General features: G+C 39.2%; 6 protein-coding genes across 6 annotated transcripts; 4 read left to right on the forward strand and 2 right to left on the reverse strand.

Moving 5' to 3' along the window:
• Positions 1–876: 876 nt before the first annotated feature.
• Positions 877–3,598, reverse strand: LOC121742534 (ras-related protein RABA5b-like). Its single transcript, XM_042135692.1, has 2 exons — positions 3,124–3,598; positions 877–1,357 (listed from the first exon to the last, which is right to left on the reverse strand). Exons 1-2 carry the CDS (start codon positions 3,452–3,454, stop codon positions 1,038–1,040), a joined length of 651 nt encoding a protein of 216 aa, XP_041991626.1. The 5' UTR covers positions 3,455–3,598; the 3' UTR covers positions 877–1,037.
• A 1,781-nt stretch (positions 3,599–5,379) lies between these two features.
• On the forward strand, positions 5,380–7,797 carry LOC121741944 (4-hydroxy-tetrahydrodipicolinate synthase, chloroplastic-like). Its single transcript, XM_042134927.1, has 3 exons — positions 5,380–5,659; positions 5,887–5,971; positions 6,778–7,797. Exons 1-3 carry the CDS (start codon positions 5,614–5,616, stop codon positions 7,703–7,705), a joined length of 1,059 nt encoding a protein of 352 aa, XP_041990861.1. The 5' UTR covers positions 5,380–5,613; the 3' UTR covers positions 7,706–7,797.
• A 1,580-nt stretch (positions 7,798–9,377) lies between these two features.
• LOC121811467 (cysteine-rich repeat secretory protein 55-like) lies at positions 9,378–10,407 on the forward strand. Its single transcript, XM_042212332.1, has one exon. It carries the CDS (start codon positions 9,538–9,540, stop codon positions 10,309–10,311), a length of 774 nt encoding a protein of 257 aa, XP_042068266.1. The 5' UTR covers positions 9,378–9,537; the 3' UTR covers positions 10,312–10,407.
• A 438-nt stretch (positions 10,408–10,845) lies between these two features.
• Positions 10,846–12,771, forward strand: LOC121742320 (F-box protein At3g07870-like). Its single transcript, XM_042135428.1, has 2 exons — positions 10,846–11,014; positions 11,390–12,771. Exon 2 carries the CDS (start codon positions 11,416–11,418, stop codon positions 12,559–12,561), a length of 1,146 nt encoding a protein of 381 aa, XP_041991362.1. The 5' UTR covers positions 10,846–11,014; positions 11,390–11,415; the 3' UTR covers positions 12,562–12,771.
• A 689-nt stretch (positions 12,772–13,460) lies between these two features.
• Positions 13,461–15,457, forward strand: LOC121741644. The gene is made up of 3 exons (XM_042134494.1): positions 13,461–14,677; positions 14,803–14,897; positions 14,990–15,457. Exons 1-3 carry the CDS (start codon positions 14,205–14,207, stop codon positions 15,340–15,342), a joined length of 921 nt encoding a protein of 306 aa, XP_041990428.1. The 5' UTR covers positions 13,461–14,204; the 3' UTR covers positions 15,343–15,457.
• Positions 15,458–15,782: 325 nt separating this feature from the next.
• On the reverse strand, positions 15,783–18,950 carry LOC121811159 (asparagine--tRNA ligase, cytoplasmic 2-like). Its single transcript, XM_042211958.1, has 5 exons — positions 18,510–18,950; positions 17,118–17,858; positions 16,670–16,855; positions 16,357–16,601; positions 15,783–16,267 (listed from the first exon to the last, which is right to left on the reverse strand). Exons 1-5 carry the CDS (start codon positions 18,900–18,902, stop codon positions 16,084–16,086), a joined length of 1,749 nt encoding a protein of 582 aa, XP_042067892.1. The 5' UTR covers positions 18,903–18,950; the 3' UTR covers positions 15,783–16,083.
• Positions 18,951–20,160: the final 1,210 nt, after the last annotated feature.

Here is a 20,160-nt window from a genome sequence, read left to right on the forward strand (position 1 = left end):
CATTTATATCCATATCAAACTAAATGTTCATACTTTTTAGAAATGGGGGAAGTATAATTTGTGACTAGTAATTCCTCTTTGACTTTATAAATATAGTAAAAATTTAATAGCCCGTATATATGGTCACAGTAACATATCTAACTAATTGCAGATATTTTTTTCTATTTTTATATATATCACTGGACATGCAATATTGCAACCTGATAATTTGCCGGTCGCATATCTTTTAATGATAGTCTTTTGATTCCTATTTACCAATCTAGTTAAAGGTTTCTCAAACGGTCGCATGCCTTTTATTGAGATACTCTTTTGATTCCTACAGTACTATTTACCCATCTAGTCAAAGGTTTCTCAACCCTGTGTAAATTTGAATCTAATTAAATGTTCAGTTAATTAAGCTAAAATGATTGGTTTTACATTGCTTAAACTTCTCGCAATGTGGAGTGTATTTATTTATATGACTTGTCTTATCTTGCCAGTTAAATAAGTAACTCATTTTTTGAACAAGAAATTTTGTTTGATCACAAAATCTAACACTAGGACAATTTTGGTCACAAATAATGACATCTAACAATATTAGTACAATTCATCATAGGAATAAATCATAACAAAAACTTGACTTGCAAAATTCTATCACTACAGAGGGAAAGTTTTTCTTCATGTAGTAGAAAGTTGAAACTAACTTCCAATTTCCAAAACCGTAACATACTAACAGTAACCCTTGGATTACTCATGTCCCAGAATTACAAAATGAGACATTATTTTATAAACAAAGGGAGCATTTCATAGTAAAAACTTGTTGGTTGGGGAGAGAGAGAGAGAGAGTGTGTGAGAAAACTAATTTGAGTGTGTAAGAAAACTAACTTCCAAACAATGTAGGACAAATCCATCATATGATTATTTCATAAACATAAATAAACTTCATTTCCATGTTTCACGCCAGCATATAAATGAAAATAAAAATAATAATGCAAGAAGCAGCTCAAGAGGGAGACAGACAGAAGAAAGAGATCCGGGTAAGAGGAACATACTGGAGCTCATCTCGAGCAGCAAGACATCACGCCGTTGTTCTGCTTCGACAAGTCAACCCCGTTGGCCAGGCTGACCCGGTTAACCGAAAGGTCGGCCTTGTACGAGTCCGAGCTGAGTATCTTGCGGCTAACCTTGTCATAGATCTCGTGTATGACGATCTCAAACGCCTTCATCACATTGGTGGCGTCGAGGGCAGAGGTCTCTATGAAGAACAAGCCTTCTTCTTCAGCGAGGCTCTTCCCCTCCTCCACACTCACCTCCCTGATGTCATCCAAATCGCACTTGTTCCCCACTAGCATCCTTGCCACCGCAGTGTCACAGTGAGCTGCACATCGTTGTAGTACAGGTCAAAAAACAGCTAAATTATTGTAACCGTGCATAAATGGGACTAGTGTGGAGGTCAAGTTTAAAGCAAGCATGGTTCTATCCTTGTCATAACAATAGAATCTCGAATCAAGTTTCCGAAGGGGGCGTTACTTTGAGTGAGAGAATAATACAAGTTAATCCAGAATTTACTTTGACGGATCAAATAATTTTGAACTTGTTTGACTATCTTATACTTCAAATACGAAATCCCATACTTCATCCATCTATCCTATCATCAGATGTTAACGCTCCCTAATAAGCTAATATTCGATCCTTAAGCCTGCAGACAACAATGAATCGTCGTCACACACTCATATCTGAAATGCCCTTCTTGAGACAGTAGTTACTAGTTATAATCAAGCTCAGAATGCTCTGATTGAAGTCTCTATCAGCACACTACAAGCTCGATTGATGATTATTGAACGAGAGTTGTTGAAACTAGCATATTGGAATATCAATCGGCCAAAGTAACCATGATCGGCTACGATATTATAAGTTTCTTCCTCTTGCCCGAATCTGTAACCTTCATTAGTGTAGAACTAAAGGAGCATTTCTTGAAGATATGCTTCTTAAAGCAGTTAAAGGTAGCAGAGGATAAAGCCAGCAATGAGTTGAAAGAGTAGCACGTCTCAATCTTATATCCAACCTCCATATACACCCAGTTTCACTCGTTTTATATGAAAATCACAAGCCAAATCACTGAACAGAGCCACAATATATGTATTGTATGCAATCCCTATCCGCTTTACAAGCCTTGTAGTTATGCTTTCCAAGTCTGTATCTTCACCAAACTCAGACGTAAATGTCGTTTATAGCTTTTAGGTAAGGATTTAATAGCCCATACAAACTTATATCTACCAACCAGTTGTATTAATGGCATTACAAACAAATCAAAGTCGCCTATCATAACTAACATTTATCATGACAGGTAGGTGAATATATTGTTCCAACTATAATGTAGTCAGGCACACACATTGGCTTCAAGCAAACAAGTTTAACTGTCGATTGCTACTAAATCGGGAATTTATTTCGTTCTTAGGCATAATACATCCAAAAAATGTCCTAAATTCAGGCAAGAACTTCCTTTGCTAAATGCATTTCTCTTCCATCTTACCATTTCTTTGTGATCATTGATCCAATTAGCCATAAAAAATGATTCTGTTGAACGCATTTTAGTCATTTTCGGAGAAATCTTCTTTCTGCATTCATACATCTAACCCTAAGCATAACCTACTGCAAGCATAAATAAGATAAATGCAATTCAAATAAGCAGTCATTTAATTTTCAATTCTAGATTCATCTACTTGAATCAATTATAGTATCAAATTACAACATACAAAAATCAAGCAACTGAGAGAGAGAAGCATAAACGACAAATGCAGAGACAAATTCAGCCTTAGCAAACCTACATCTGCACATTGAAATCCAAGAATACGCAATAACACTTCAAGCATTAACCTAATCAGCTTCATAGATTAACCCAAAGCAACAGAAAACACACGCACAAACAGAGAGATAACACAATCACATGAAATGTGGAGACAATTTGAAAAAATTAGAGTATTAGCAACTCAAATTTGCACAAGCAAAACCAAAACCTAATCAATAGTTCCATAAATCACAATTCCCCCCCAAAAAAACAGAATATGCAGCAAATAAAAAAAATTAACAAATCCGAAGTCAACAAACTGATATAAACTCGAAGAAGGAGAAGAGAGAGCATACTATTGAGCTCATCGAGCCAGCGTTTGGTGCTCTCGAAAGTGGTCTTCCTGGTGATATCGTAGACAATGAGCGCGCCGACGGCGCCGCGGTAGTAGGCGGAGGTGACGGCGCGGAATCGCTCCTGGCCGGCGGTGTCCCAGACCTGCGCCTTGACCTCCTTGCCGTCGACCTGGACCACCTGCGTCTGGAACTCGACTCCTATGGTGGCTTTGGAGTTGTGGTCGAACTCGTCCCTGGCGAAGCGCGAGAGCAGGTTGGATTTCCCCACGGCTGAATCTCCGATCACGACTATCTTGAAGAGGTACTCCTCGCCGCCGCCTTCCTCCGCCATTGCCGCCGCGGGATTTGCTTCACTGTGTGTTGAAGTGTGTGTGATTTATTAAGTGAGAGAGAGAGTGTGTGTGTGTTTTTGTGTGTGTGTGTGTGTGTTTGTTTATTGAAGAGAGGGAAAGGAGTGGTCGACAAGAGTAGAATTTAATTCCACATAAATTGATTTCAAATATTTTTGAATTTTAGTGAATTTTTAAAACTTATATACTCTCATGTCCATTCAAAGCAAACATTACGTGGAGTATTATATTAAGTAAAGTGAGAATAAAATTGAAAATAGAGTATCATAGAAAGGAGAATAAATGGTTTTAAAATGGTGTCATTTTTAATGAAATACTCCCTCCGTCCTATTAAATATGCAACATTTGCTTTTCGGCACATGATTTTATGTAGTGTTGTTTTGTGAGTTAGTGAATAGAGAGTAAAGTAAGAGAGAAGAAAAAGTAAAGAGAGTATTGTTTCTATTTTTATAAACGTTTCATTTTTAATGGGACAAACCAAAAAGGAAAACGTTTCATTTCTAATGGGACAGATGGAGTATAAAAAACAGAGTCATTTTAATTAAGACTGATAAGCGATTGATTAAGTTTTTTCATTTCTAAGTCTTTCAAGTAAGATGCTACTGAGTTTCTAGTAATGCACTTTGAAATATTGGAAATTGTAGAGAAATAATAGGTCTGACTCATATTCCATCTAATTTTTATTCACGTTTCTTAAAATCTGTACCGAATTAAAATGAGATTTAAATCTAGGACCTAATGAGACGAAAGGATTAGATGCTATTATTACAATAATCAATATCATTGACCTTATATAATGAATGTGTACTTTCATATTTTACTGAACATATCCAAAATTCAAACTTCCATTTCATCATTTTCATGAATTATGACAAATAAATTCAAGTTTAAATTTAATAGCTAGCCAAAGATTCTGGTTTCAATCATTTTCTAGATATATTCTTTTTTTTGCTTTACAGGTAACATGTAACTTTTGATTTTAGATCGATGAAACCCCAAAAAGGCTTCCAATAATTATAAAAGGTAGGTTGAAGAAAGTCTGAAGTCATGAGCAAAAATAAATTTCTACAATTTCTATAATTAATACTGGAGTGGTTGCATATAATAATGATTTCGTGCTCAAGTTTTGGGTTCATACTACACAATTTTAGTTTTGGCGTCACAATATTTGGAATTTTAAAGTCGTAATCACAATTGCAAATCAAAAGTCATAAGTAAAATTATAAAAAAATAGAAATAAAAGGAACACACACAAAAAAAATTGCTCACATCTACATTTTCAGCAACTACTATTATTATTCTTTATATTTTTATCAATGTTGTAAAACAAATAAATTGATACTCCTACTTAATTTTGGTACATGCAAATCACGTCAATTTTTTATGAAAACAAAGTTCCATTTTTAGTTTTGTTTAAAACAAGCAATAATAAGTTATTGTTGAGCATGTGCCATAGCTTTCAAAATTTGAATAATAAATCACAAATTTTAAAAAAAATCAATCGACCCAATTGATCAATTTTTTTACTATTATTTTTTGCTTCTTAGTAAAATGATGTTGTTTAGTCGTTCACGCCATCAAATTAATATATTGTCTTTATTTATTTACATACTAAAATTTTACATGTATACACAAATTTGGGATTAGATTTGCCTTCAAAAATATCATAAAACAATTAAGCATATTAAAAACTTCATAATTTAACATTTTCAAAATATAAAATAAATCAGGACAAAATTTCATTATTTTATTCCCTTTGGGCTTTTAATAATAAGCACAAAGATTTACATCATCTCATTGGGCTTTGACTAATAAGCCCAAAGCTTTATAACGTTATCCGTTTAGTCAAAGCCCAAATCTTTTATATCGCGTTTGACACGTGTAACGAGGAACACCTCCGCCGCCACGGCCAATGTATTGAGGGTTTTTAAACCTCTTCCACACATCGCCGCCGCCGCCGCATTCCATTTCCATCCTCCGGCGCCCCGGTCTCGACCTCCGTCACCAGGAGCTGAACATATTCTGATGCGTCTGAGCTCCCGCCGTCGAAGCATCACTCATTGCCGGAGAATTACGTGATTTAGCTCAGCCACAACCTCCTCTCTGCCATCACTGTTATAATTCGTGGAGTTCCCGTGCCATGGCTTCGGTGATCGGATGTTTCTCTCTCAAATCTACTCATCGAGGTAAATTACCATTGATTTTTGTAGATATGAGACTCGAATTTCAGCTGTTTTAGATTTTGTTCCTGGCAGTAGTCGGAATCTCTTACTTTCATGTTCATAAATTAGGTGAAATTTGATTGAGGAATGATTGATGTTCCTCGTGATCTAAAGCTCGTCATGTGTTTTTTTTCTTCTAATAAATCAAACTTATTTGATGACTGATGCCAGTTTTCGCTGCTATGATGCAGGGGTGCTTCCAAAATGGAGATCACCTAGAGCAGCTGTGGTTCCCAATTTTCACCTTCCAATGCGCAGTAACGAAGTTAAAAACAGGTAATTGCGCGATCAATTTGATCATAGTGAGTTATTTTTTTGCTCTTGATTTCCTGTTAGCAATTGATAACCAAGTTCTAGTAAGAAAGAGTATCATGTTAGCAAAGCATATAATTCAACCAAATGTTGGATAGATGATTATGTTTTAGTGGTAGTAAAAGTGAGCTATGGAAACCATTCAAGTTGCTGTGATGATGATGATTATAGTACAATAGTGCTCACTTATTCACTTGTCCATGTGCATGAAAACAGCATGTGAGGGAAAGATGCTGACTTATCTCCAACCATTTGTTGTCTGCATTTCGTTTCCTGTTTTGCTGAATATATTTTCTGTCAATTTGTCATTGATTATGTTTTCTTGAATATCTATGGAAAAGAGTTCGATTAGTTATGGTGAAAGTTGAGTTTTCTCATTAGTCATTAGTAATAGTATGAACAAAAGCTTACATCTGTTGGATTTCTCATACCCCTGTGATGTCCTTGCGCTTATTGACATTATGAAGTTTGATTTACCACTTCTACTATCTATGATGTGAGGTTCAAAATACAGAATCTCAGTAAAATTGTATTGAAACTAACACAAGAAAGTGGTTTTATATAAGAACTCATAGAAAAAATGTTTTTATAATGTGGAATATGACATGGATTTGAAATGAAAGCTCAAGTTTGTAATTTGGTGCTACGGAGGGTGGAAGGAATGTATGCATAGGAATGTATGTAATTTGGTGCTACTATCTATGTTACTCCCATCTGTTATTCCATATCCTAAGGAACCAGCTTGTGTAATGTGAAGCTACTGTTTGCAGGACTAATGTCGATGACATAAAATCGCTCAGATTGATTACAGCAATCAAAACACCTTATCTCCCGGATGGCAGATTCGACTTGGAGGCATATGATGCCTTGGTGCACATGCAAATCGAAGATGGTGTCGAGGGGGTGATTGTTGGTGGCACCACTGGTGAAGGCCAATTGATGAGCTGGGACGAGCACATTATGCTCATTGGCCACACAGTCAACTGCTTTGGCAGTTCCGTTAAAGTCATTGGTAACACCGGGAGTAACTCAACACGAGAAGCCATCCACGCCACTGAACAAGGCTTTGCTGTTGGTATGCATGCCGCGCTACACATTAATCCTTACTACGGAAAAACCTCCTTGGAGGGTTTGGTCTCTCACTTCGACAGCGTGCTTCCCATGGGCCCCACGATCATCTATAACGTACCCTCACGGACTGGCCAAGACATTCCACCGCGTGTGGTTCACACCGTTGCACAGAGCACCAACTTGGCAGGCATCAAGGAGTGTGTTGGGAATGATCGGGTGGAGCAGTATACGAGCAATGGCATAGTCGTCTGGAGTGGGAACGACGATGAATGCCACGACTCGAGATGGGATTACAGTGCCACAGGAGTGATTTCAGTTACAAGCAATCTGGTGCCACGTCTGATGAGAGAACTCATGTTTGGAGGTAAGAATCCAACTTTAAATGCAAAACTGTTGCCTCTAATCCAGTGGCTTTTCCGCGAGCCGAACCCGATTGGCGTGAACACGGCCCTAGCACAGCTCGGGGTTGTGAGACCAGTTTTCCGGTTGCCGTACGTGCCCCTTCCTCTCGCCAAGAGGGTCGAGTTTGTGAACATAGTCAAGGAACTCGGGAGAGAGAATTTCGTTGGAGAGAAAGACGTTCAGGTCTTGGATGACGAAGACTTTGTCTTGATCGGTCGGTATTAGATATTATGTCTGGTGAAATATGGTCTCCTTTCGACACTGTTCTTTTGATCTGCTTGCTTTGTCCTAAACAATAATTTAGATTTTTGAGTTTTGATCTTCTTGTTGTATGTCAAGGTAAAGCTAAAAACACAAATATGTTGCAAATATTATATTATCGCATGAAATCGCAACACTTATTCTGATAAAAGTGAAATAGGAATATAAGAAGTATAATGTAAATATAAGCTAAAAATCGCAACACTCTTTTTCTTCAAAGATCTTCTCGAAGCTTGAATCGGTATGTAGTCATAGTGTTGTCACAATTTGGACCAATAATTTCTTAATCATGATCTACGCAATGATGTACACACCCATTACATTAATAATTAAATCTAATCTATGCCAATGCAAAAATTCAATAATACACACAAGAAAGACTTTTTTACATAAATAAATATTAGGATATATTAATGGGGTAAAAAAAGGCTCTAAGTTATAAGGGCACCCACAGTGGGGCGGACGATAGGCCGCCCGATGCTTCGGGCGAGCCATCGTCCGCCACTGTGGGTGCGCAGACGATGGACGATGCGTCGTCCTCGCCCGACAGATAGTCCGCGGAGGAAGCGCCGACGATATGACATCGTTCGCGCCATCGTCCGCCCACTGTGGGCGACGCGGACGATGGCGCGGACGATGCAACGCTTTTTTGTTTTTTTTTTTTCGAATTTTGTCTATTTATTAAACCTCGTTTCTCATTCTATTTTTCATACGAACATTTCTCGCATCTCTCATTTCTCTCGTCTTTCACATTTCTCCATCTCTCACAAACCAAAATGAACCACGACGACGACCGGAGTTCCTCGGATGGCGGTAGTCCGACCTTGACTCAAGCCTTAAATGCAGCCGTTCAAGACGCAATGGCGGAATGCTTAGCCGAAATGCAGCGCGAGGAGGCGGAGTAGATCCCCAGGCCTATTCGACGTCAGACGTTTGTCCTCCGCGAACACGCCGCAGCTCACGAACGTCTAGTTACACGACATGATTGAAGAAGTGTGGGCCCGTAACCGTCGTCGCTGAGTTTGCGTATTTTTTTAAATTCGTATTATAATGTATTAATTTTATAAATGAAATGAAGGTTTTTCCCAATTTTTGTATTTATTTAAATATTCAAATAAAAGAAAATGCTTAGGGCGCCCCTTAGGGCGGCTTATAGGGCGCCCCACTACAGGTGAAAGGTTAGGAAGATAAAATGCTGACGTGGCAGTGCATAGAGCGGGCTTTATGGCGCGCCTTAGGGCGCCCCACTGCTGATACCCCGATACAAAAATGAAAGCAATAAGTTCAAAAGGTATAGTACTACATGTTAGTAGACACATGGAATTTCCTTGCCACGTGGCATAATTCAACCCTTATTTTATCTGAAAAAACAACACAAACAACAAACCAAACAAAAATAACAAAAAATATTGTCTTGATGGTTTCCTGATGGCTTGAATGTGGTGTGATGGCATAAACCTATCAAAACAGTCATAATGACCATGTGAACTATTCATAATAATTCAAGAATTCATTTACATAAAAATCCCACCTTTTGTGGCTCATGCACGATCCTACAATTGGAAGATACTAAGTGGAAACTTCTAATAGTAATAGAAAGGTGCTTGTCATAAATTGGTTTGGATCGACTTCTTCCACACTTTCTAGAATAGTGATACCATTCTCCACTCAAGAACAAGTAATGAGATAGAGGGAAAAGTCAACAAAATCAACTCACATAGGCATGCATACACACAAACACTTGACACTACTACAATAAAAGGCCAAAGCCAAGTTCAAGATTCTCTCAGACAACCATGAGTCTCTTACATAATCTCTTCATAATCATCCTCTGTCTCCACATCCTCTCAGCAGAATCTCAAGATCCAGCTGCTAGCTCATGCAATGACAACACCAAAGCCAACACCACAACATCAAGAAACATTGACACCTTACTCCCAAAGCTAGTCTCAGGCACCATCCAGAATGGCTTCATAGCCACCTCCAACGGCGGGGTCCACGGCCTCGCCCAATGCAGAGGCGACGTCAGCAGCAGCGACTGCGCCTCCTGCATCCAATCCGCGGCCAAGGAGATCCGAGCCCTCTGCCCCAGCCAATCCGATGCAAGGATATGGTATGACTACTGCTTCCTAAGGTACAGCACTGATGGATTCTTCGGTGAGGTTGATGTCTCGGGCGTCTACCTGATCAACACGCAGAACGTGACTGATCCCGAGGCTTTCAACAAGAAGCTGGCCTCACTGATGGATGACATCACCAAGGAGGCGGTGAGGTCCTCGAGCAGGGGATTAGGCAGGGGGAAGAGAGACATCTCTGACTTCGTTAGGCTTTACGCGTTGGTGCAGTGTGTGAGGGATCTTTCTGAGATCAACTGTGCTCAGTGTTTGGCTATTGCGCTCAGCAACTTCCCTACTGTTTGTGGGGATAGGAGAGGCTGCCGCGTGCTGTATAGCAGCTGCTACGTTCGATACGAGCTCTATCCCTTCTTCTTCCCTCTCGATTCGCAGGAGTCGTTGGATTCTAGGCTTGGGGAGAAGTATGAGAGAGTTATATCTCATGTCAAGAATTGATGTATGGTGTTTTGAAGTTTGCATTTTGTGCTTGTTTCATGCTGTCATGAATCAATGTGATATAATAAGACTTTGTGACATGTTTTTGTAGTACTATTTGATTCTTGGAATCTTATGTGTACACAATGTACGTACAAGTGCTGATTTGTCAAACCATTTTTTTTATTTTATACTCAAAAAGAAATAAATGTGGTCATATTTAAATGTTGATGACCCCACCACAATGAAAGTCAATTGCATCGATTGGTGTATAAGAAATGAGTGCCAGAATTTGATGTGATGGGTTGGGTTGACGATAATTGTAGGCGTGATTGGCCAATATTGCCCCTGTCATTTCACACAAATTCCACCAACTACACAATCCTATAAGCCGCGCCAACACCAAAATGTCAAATTTCACAGGTCAAGTAGGAGGTCATAATTATATACGCCAAAAGTCGTGGCCAACAGTGTGGGCCCTTGGTCATATCGAGGGCAATGCATAAAAAAATGCAGAACACCGAACCATCATTATTCACCTGTTTTCACACCAATTCTGCCCATTTAGCAAACACCGAACAAAGCCCTCACTTTAATCACTTAAAAAAAATCATTCAGATATATATTATTTTAAAATCTCATAACATTTCGACTCATTTTAACTCAAGCACACAGACGACTGCAGCGGCGCCGCTCTCACCATCCGCCGTCTCCACACCAGAAGGTGAATCATTACAATGAGCTTTCTTATTTAACATCGACAGTTTTCCATCTCTCTGTTTTTAGCTCGTTTTATGCCTTTGTTATCGGGATTTCGCAGTAAATTGATTCTTAAATTACTCTTTTTTCTACTGCTTGTTGTACATATGGTTTTATCTGTTACAAATTTGCTGAATTAAGTATTGTGGAATGCGTTAGGGTTCAAGGATCATGTTCAATTTTGTGGAATGGATTAGGGATTAGGGCTTGTTTCAGTATTTGTGATAATAGGGTTTAGAGATCTAGATTTTGATGTTGTAAATGTCACTTGCAATTACAAGTGTGTTACTTTGATCAGATTAATATTTTGGTGTTGCTCTGTTTTCCTTTTTTTTGTTAGTGATCAAGGGGTTATTAAATTCCGAAATGGGCGAAGATTTCTTCCAATACCTACCATCAGAAATCATAGTAGATATCCTCTCAAGACTCCACACTCGAGATGCTATGGCCTGCAAGTTTGTTTGTAAGCCATGGCTTGTTCTTCTCGCTACCCCTGAGTTTGTGAATTCCCATATTTCCAGATCAATCCCGTGCCTTGCTGTTAAAACGCACTCAAAGTCATACGACGTCATTGATATTGTGGATGAGTTTGGCTTAGACTTTGACGAGGAGTATCATTGGGAGTCCTCCTTCAACTTCGAACTCCCCGTTGATGAGCCAATCCATAGTTCAGTCAATGGTTTGATCTTTCAAGGAGGCATCGATCATGGTGATCTTATCCTGTGCAATCCAGTCACACGTGACTATATCACGCTCCCTTCTCCTCGACAAACCACCTCAAAAGATCAGCTTGCATTTGAGATTTTTGGATTTGGAGTAAGTAGAACGACCGACCAATATAAGGTGGTCAGGATTTTCTTGGAAAAACCACTACATGGGGAGTACAAAAATCCACGACATGAGTTCAAAAATGAGTGCCAAGTATACACTGTTGGAACCGGAATGTGGAGAAAAGTTCCCTCTGATAGCCCGCAAAGGTTTTGTCACAGCCTTGTAGGTTTACTTTTTAATGGAAATCTTCATTGGAGGGTAATTGAGAAAGCCAAACACGAGTTCGTTGAACGGATTTCTTGCTTTGATCTTGAAACGGAACTCTTTAGCACCTTTCATATACCTCCTCGTCCTCCTGGTATAGCTTCACACTGTCATAAGACACCATTTGTTTTGAGGGATCACCTCTGTTTGAGCTATGTTACAAATGATCTGGTGGTTGTAATTTGGTCGATGAAGGAATATGGAGATGACAAATATTGGACAAAGGAAGTTCTCACCGGTGAAGTTTTCAGTCAACTTTATGAGGTATTTTATGCTTGCTTGATCAGAATTTTTGAAAATGGTGACATTTTGATGGACTGGGATAGGAAGAAGCTATTCTACTACTCCAACAAGACTAAATCTTGCCATGACCTCCTTTCTCGAGAGGATCATAATGCTGATATCTCTACGACCTTGTATGCCTCAAGCTTTCTCTCTCTGAAGAATTTTGCCATGGAGAATGTTAGCTCATTTTGAGCTGTGACAGTAGTTTGATGTATGGTGATGAAATGCATGAATTGGTGAGGGACATGAGAGACAAATCTCTTCTTGTGTCATGCAATGGAAATGTTGGTAGCATCTCTTTTGCCAAGATAACATTAGTATTTTCTTGGGTTTATATGTGATCTGGAGTTGCTGTCTTGCCTTATTAGTTCTATTATCTATTGGAGTAACTTTCTTGCCTTATTACTTCCATTTTCTATTACGTAATAAACGTGTAACCGATTTATCACCCGTAGCTTGTGGTCTTATAAATCAAAATTAATCTGTCGCTGAAATAACATCTTTAGGCTAGATAGTATTCCTTCCATCTACAACAATGTGATCAATAGTGAGCCCGGAGTGCGTGACATACGAGCCTCCACCGAAATCACCCTTAGGTATCCGCGCGAGCGACATACAAGGGCGAGGTTGTGTGGCGAGGTTGTGTCCTTTCAATAGGGAAGAAGACTTCAGTTTTATTTATACAAAAGATTTTTGGCTTTTCATTTCTACTTTATTTTTAGCTTTTTGTTCTTTTTCTAGGTGGAATGTTTGTTTCTTCTCATTCCCTCTTTCTTTTCACCCACTTTTTCATACTGTAGATTTTTTACATATAGGTGCAACATATTAACATCTCTTTTGATAATTTTTTACAAATTATCTAATATTAAACAATAAATATCATGGAACAAAGATGACCTAAGATGAGGAGTAGTATTAGTTATTCCATTCATGTTTAGGTTTTGACAATTTTGACCAGAAATTGTCAAAATAATCTGTCGTCACTAACACACTAGCTAGCTATTAACGTTAACAAATTAAATTGAGGATGTGATCTAAAAATATATGGTTTTGAATTTAATCACTTCGTACAAAAAATAATGTTTTCTTCATAAATGTAAATATGTAATCAACTACCAATAATGCATCTGTATTATTAAAAGATTGAAAACTTGCATGGATTTCAATAGTTCTAAACCACTTCTTTCAACTCCCACTATTTTCTCTAGTATTTTATACTCATAATACTTCGACTAACTTCATATTTTAACCCCTTTTGTCTCAATCAGCGGCGCCGCTCTCAATATCCGCCGTCTCCACCGCCTTTTCCACCAGAAGGAATGAACTTTCTTATTCAACACTCAGACAGTTTCCATCACTCTGTTATTAACTCATTTCCTATCTTCTTTGCCTTTGTTTTTGGGATTTCGCTGCAAATTGAAGATTATTTTACACTCTTTTTTTACCGTTTTGGTAAAACTATGGCATCCATGTATTTTGCTTGCTGTAGATATTGTTTTCGCGGTAAAAATTTGCTGAATCAAGTATTGTGTAATGCGTTTTGATGCTATAATATTAAGATTGTGTTTCTGCAGATTTTTGTATGTGTATAATTATAACCTAAAACCGATTTAGTATTGCATAATCTGTACTTCGGTTCCTGCAAAATTTAGAATGGCATCAAATTTTCCTAAATTCAGTTTTTATAGTGTTAGGGTTTGGAGACCTATATTTTGATGATGTAAATGTAAATTACACTTGCAAGTGTGTTACTTTGACCAGATTAATATTTTGCTGCTTCTCTGATCTCACTTTTTTTTACTTGGTTAATGATGAAGGTGTTATTAAGTTGAGAGATGAAAACTGCTAATAATTCGAAAATGGGTGAAGATTTCTTCAAATATCTACCATCAGAAATTGTAGTAAATATCCTCTCAAGACTCCCCACTCGAGCCGCTATGGCCTGCAAGTGTGTTTGTAAGCCATGGCTCAGTCTGCTCGTTACTCCCGAGTTTGTGAATTCACATATTTCTAGATCAGTCCCAGGCATTGCTGTTGAAACACACTCGAAATCATATGAAATCATTGAGTTTATGGATGAGCTTGACCTCAACTTTGATGAGGAGCATCGTTGGAATGTGGCCTTCAACTTCGAACTCCCTTTTGATGAGCCAATGCATAGTTCAGCCAATGCTTTGATCTTTCTAAGTGGCGTCGATCATGATGATCTTATCCTGTGCAATCCAATCACACGTGACTATATCAAGCTCCCTTGTCCTCGACAACCTCCCCAAAAGATCCGATTGGCGTGGAGACTTATGGATTTGGAGTGAGCAGGACCTGCCAATATAAGGTCGTTAGGATTTTTGGTGAACTACTACCGGAGGAGTACAAAAATGAGTGCCAAGTATACACTGTTGGAACCGGATCATGGGGAAAAGTTCCCTTTGGTAGCTTTGATAGCTCGCTCAGGTTATATGAAGATGTTGGAGTGGTATATCTGAATGGAAAACTTCATTGGTTGGTCGAGAAAAGAACAAAACCCTTTGGCAGATGGATTCTTTGCTTTGATCTTGAAACGGAACTTTTTAGCACCTTTTCTGCACCCCCTCCTCTAGGTATAGATTTTACCTTTGGTAAGTCACTTGTGTTTTGAGGGATTGCCTCTGTGTAAGCGATCTTTCAATTGATGATAGCATTGTAATCTGGTTGATGAATGAAGATGAGCAGTGTTGGACAAAGAAATTTATCATCCCCGAATTTGATCCCCTTGATGATTTTCTTCATGTTTGGCCATTAAGAGTTTTCGAAAATGGTGACATTTTCATGGAATCGGATGATGGAAAGCTATTCTACTACTCCAACAAGTTGAAAACTTTTGACTATGACATTGTGGTTCGAGAGGATCATGATACTTACCTCCCTACGACCATCTATGCTTCAAGCTTTGTCTCTCTCAAGAGTTTTGTGATGGAGAATGTAAGCTCATTTTGAGTTGTGACTGTAGTTTGAATACTATGATAGTCGTTAAACCGTGGGCCTCTTTTGTAGGATTGTCTTGGACCTCTTCGAATATTGATTTCTTTTAGTTAAATTGCAGTTCTTGGCATCTTGTCTTCCTTTTTTGCTTTGATTCTTGTTAGTTTTGTGTTCAATTGTCTTTACTCGATAACAGTTGGTGTGCGGTGAGTGATGGTTGGAACACGTTCCTTCGGATCAGACTCTTGCGTGTCGATAGTTTGGAGAAGGCAGTGGCAGAACTTACTGCTCATGTATGCTCTTTGGATTTGACTCTTGACGAAAGAATTCACCTTTGTATTGAACTTGTTCTATGCGAGCTTCGAATCAAAATTTAATGATCATAATTTAACCATGGATTTGGGTAGGTTTTAACAATGCTTATTAGTAATTATTTTATCAGTTATGTGAGGTTTAAAAATACAGAATCTCCGTAAAATTTTATTGAATCTAACACAAGAAAGCGGTTTTCTATAATAAGTATGAGAGAGTTATGTCTGTCAAGAATTGATGTATGGTGTTTTGAAGTTTGCATTTTGTGCTTGTTTGATGCTGTCATGACAATGTGATGTAATAAGACTTTGTGACACGTTTTTGTAGTATTTGATTCTTGGAATCTTATGTATGTACAATGTACACATGTGTTGATCCTTTGTCCTAATTTTTCACAATGTAATGAGTAATGAGACTGGTGAATGCCATTTTCTTGATCTTGCTCTAGTTATTTGGTTGTCCGATGCTTCGGGGAAATGGGGTGGCATCGCGGACATCGTTGAGCCCGGTGGCATAGAGGACGAAGGTGTCGAACGCGAAGCTGAAGCCGGAGCACTTGACAGCGCCGTGCCTTCGAAGATCAAGATACCACTCATACTGCTTTTTCTCTAGGCCTAATTCCTTGATTCTGCAAAAAAAAGTAACAAAACTATGATTTTTTTTCCAACTAAATTGATCTAATTCAAGATTTTGAACACATTAGTAGAATAGTAGTACCTTCCACTCAACATGTTGAGCCTCTCCTCACTCTGGCTTCCTCTGATCACTGTCCCAACCTTCGGCACAATCACATCAAACGCTGCACACGTCTCCCCATCATCGTTGCAACGAGCATTGAACGGCTTGAGCTCCTTAGGGTGGTTGTACACGATCACCGGCTTCTTGTAGATCTCCTCTGCCAAGACGGATTCGTGTTCCTCAGAGAGAGGCGCCCCCCACTCGATAGTCCTCTCGTTCTTCGCCTGATTTGTAAGGCCACCAAAATGTGGGATATCATGAAAAGCATGGAACATCATGTGATGATCTTTACCTGTTTCAAGACCTTGACTGCTTCTGTATATGTGATCTTCTCAAAGGGGCCTTCGGCTATCAGTTGAAGTCGATCCACGACGTGCTTGTCAACGCGCTTCGCCATGAATTTTAGATCCTCTACAGAGCTCTGCATTATCCATCTGCAGATTGACTTCAAGAAGTCCATTGCACACTGCATAGAGTCCTGAAATAGCCCAAAAACCAAATCTCAAAATGAGAGAAATCAAGAAAGACTATTATCGACCAAACAGAAGAACTTATCCCTAGAACTTAGTCTATTAGGAAAGAAATAAAACTTATTTAGTCTATAAACCCACCTCAGTTGCCTTAGCAACCAATGTTCCTTTACCAAACCACCAATATTACGAACCAAACACGAGAAATTATCCAAAAAGACTAGCATGTCGGTCTATAACACAATCACTAAGTAAAAAGAGTGCAAAAACCTTAAGCTCGGAGAACGCCACTTCTATCTCGACCATCCATATCTCAGCCAGCACCTTCCTCGACTCTGGGGAGCATGCTCGGAACCTAGGCCCGAACGAGCACACGTTCCCCAGAGCCGAGGCGTGGCTCTCCAAATGGAGGCGACCAGAAGCAGACAGGTAAGTCCTGGTCCGCCTCTGCTCGCCTTCGACTAGCTCAGCCAGCTCAGTCGTTTTCTTGAGATCTTGAACCGCAGCAGCCAATGCCTCCTTGTTGCTTCCACTCCTCTTCAATTCCTCAATTTTCTTGCTCTTCTCCTTGATCGAAGCCCGGATCGTCTCCGCCTTGACACCATCAGGGAGAGTCGCCTCCATGTGGAGTAGACTCTCCCTGGCGCCGCCGCTGGCGTCTGTGACCGTAGTCACTGGCGTCTGCACGTGCAGGAATCCGTTTTCGCGGAAGAACGCGAAGGCGGCCTGTGTGAGGCCGTTTCGGATTCTCACCACGGATGCGACGGTGGTGGTGCGAGGGCGGAAATGGGCGGAGTCGCGGAGGAGCTCGAGAGGGAGGCGCTTCTTGGAGAGAGGGTAGCGGTCGTGGTCGACGGTGCCGAGGTGGAGGAGTTTGTCGGCTTTGAGCTCAATTGTGTGCTTCTGCTTCCTATCCGGTAGCGACGGCTTCTGGAATGCGCCTTCGACTAAAATGCACGTCCCGTTCGGCATAACCTGCGCCGGCCAAGCTAAGGCGGAATCCACCACCACCTAAAAAATATAGGGATATGACGAAATGTTATGTTACATGTGAATGTTACTATTTTTATTTACCGTTGAAGTTTTTATTAACTTATTTTAAATTATAGAGAAAATGAACCGATTGAGTTTTGATTTTCAAGTAATTTGTAGAATTAGTGTATATTAAATTTTGAAGGGTTAGAATTAAAATAAATAGGAGTATTATATAGAACAAAACAAATAAGAGTAACATGTAGTACTAAATTAGAGTGGTGGTTGTTAATTGGTCACCAATGATATTCACATAAATATGGAGCATAATATTTCTCTAAGACTTAGGTCATGGTGAAAAGTGAAAACTATGGGGTTTGGGAGAATGCGAATTTGACTTAAATGGGAAGAAAATTGATTTTTTTTAAATTTCTTATAGGATTTGATCGCACAAAAAGGTATTGTAAATCTTTGCAATCAAAGGTCTAAACATAGTTATTCATTCTCGCAATATTCAATTTCTCATTCGAAACTTTAATTGCAAGAATCGAAAACCATTTTCACCTTGTACATGTCTCATTGTTGCATGAGAGCAGTATTAGATTCGAATGTCACGCGATACAAAAATTTGGTTTATTTTTATTTTATTCAATTACTATTAATTTCACCGTAAACGCGACTCTTTATTACCTGCAGGCTAGAAACGCAGGATCCGTCGCCGATTTCCAAGATCGAGATGGACGGCTGCGGCGGCTTCGGGATTATAGAGTCGATTTTGTCGCGAATCCGCTGCTCTCCGCCGAAGACCTTTATGATCGACCGGAAAAAGGGGAGCTTTGTTTGGAGGACTTCCACGCAGCTGATGTCTTTTGGGCCTCCGGCGGCCGGAGGCGGCGCCGCCGCCTCCATCTTGAACTCACGGGAGGACTTCACCCAGCCTCCCACGACCACCCTCCGCCCGATCAGCCCCGGGCCGCCGTCGGGCCGGCCGGAGATCGAGTCTATGGTGACCCTTTTCGAGTATTTGGAGAGGGGCAGTGGGGATTCCACCGGAGATTGCGCCGGAGCTTGCTCAGAGGTCATTTTTTTTACTAGAAAAATTAAGAGAGTGTTTGTTTGTGTTTTGATTTGAATGATGGTGGGAATTGTTGAGGGGAGAGATTGTATATGTATATGTGGAGAGAGAAATGATGCGTTGCTTGAGAGAGAGAGAGAGAGTTAGAGAGAGAAAGGAAAGGGATTGATTGAAGGAGATGAGGAAGAAGAAGAAGATGGAGGCCAAGTATTGGTATTCTTCAGAGGTTGGATTTCGCGGGAAGGTTTGAACTTTAAATTACGGTTTGTTTGGTTTTACTTTTTGTCTTTTTTAAGTATTTTATAGGGATGGGAAATTAAAGTTTGAGGAATTCTTTGGAATAATTTATATGTTGATTTAGGTAATGGGTTAATGTTCGATTCGAATAGGATATTTTGATTTGGAGTGGTTTTAATCAATTTTATCACAATTTAACAAATTTGTTAATATTATCTTGGATTTTAATAATTGTATCAATTATATCTAATAGTTTCAACTTACCAATTCTATCAAAATCCTTTTTTTTACTTTTGTGGAGTGTTTTTCACTATCGGAACTTCACTCCAATGACGATGGAATAGAGGTGTAAGTAGGAAAAAGAATTGGACGGAATTGATTTTATTAGTAAAGAGGGATAATATTTTAACCTAGAGGGTATGGTCTTAGACTCGTCTAGGGGATTGATCCTTATGGGTATCGAGCAAATCCTTCGGTCAATTATTTACCATTCGAGGTGCCTACAAATCAGTATGAAGAATGGTAATTGGGTTTGTAGATGGATACCCTTAATTAACAAAAAAGGGATAAATTTTCAAAATTGAATAAAACTGATAAAATAATCAAAGGTTTGAATAAATTGGGTGATCAACCCTTAATTATTTATATACTTTGATGGGCTTATTGAACGTTAAAGATGGGCTTTTGTATGGTCAATAACCGATCTTCTTAGAACAATGGGCCGACGAAGAATTTCATTTTACATTTCGCTCCCTGAAATCAGACATAATTTGACTTCGACCCTCGCATGGGTTTCCAATTTCCATGGGTCCCACACAACAATATTGTTAATTTATTGAGACAGTTCTGAAAAGATCTAGAAATAGCTTCAAATAATTAGTTAGGTGAATTTTTGGTAACTCAATTATTTTATTTCTCAAATAAAATGTGAAATGGCTTAGCTTCTGAGTCAATTTGAGACTTCTTTTTGGATTCATCTATGATTGGATTCAGCTTTACAGGTAGGCCATCTACAAGGAAACAGAATAA

This window comes from Salvia splendens, chromosome 7 (genome assembly GCF_004379255.2).
Source record: "Salvia splendens isolate huo1 chromosome 7, SspV2, whole genome shotgun sequence".
Classification (NCBI taxonomy): domain Eukaryota; kingdom Viridiplantae; phylum Streptophyta; class Magnoliopsida; order Lamiales; family Lamiaceae; genus Salvia; species Salvia splendens.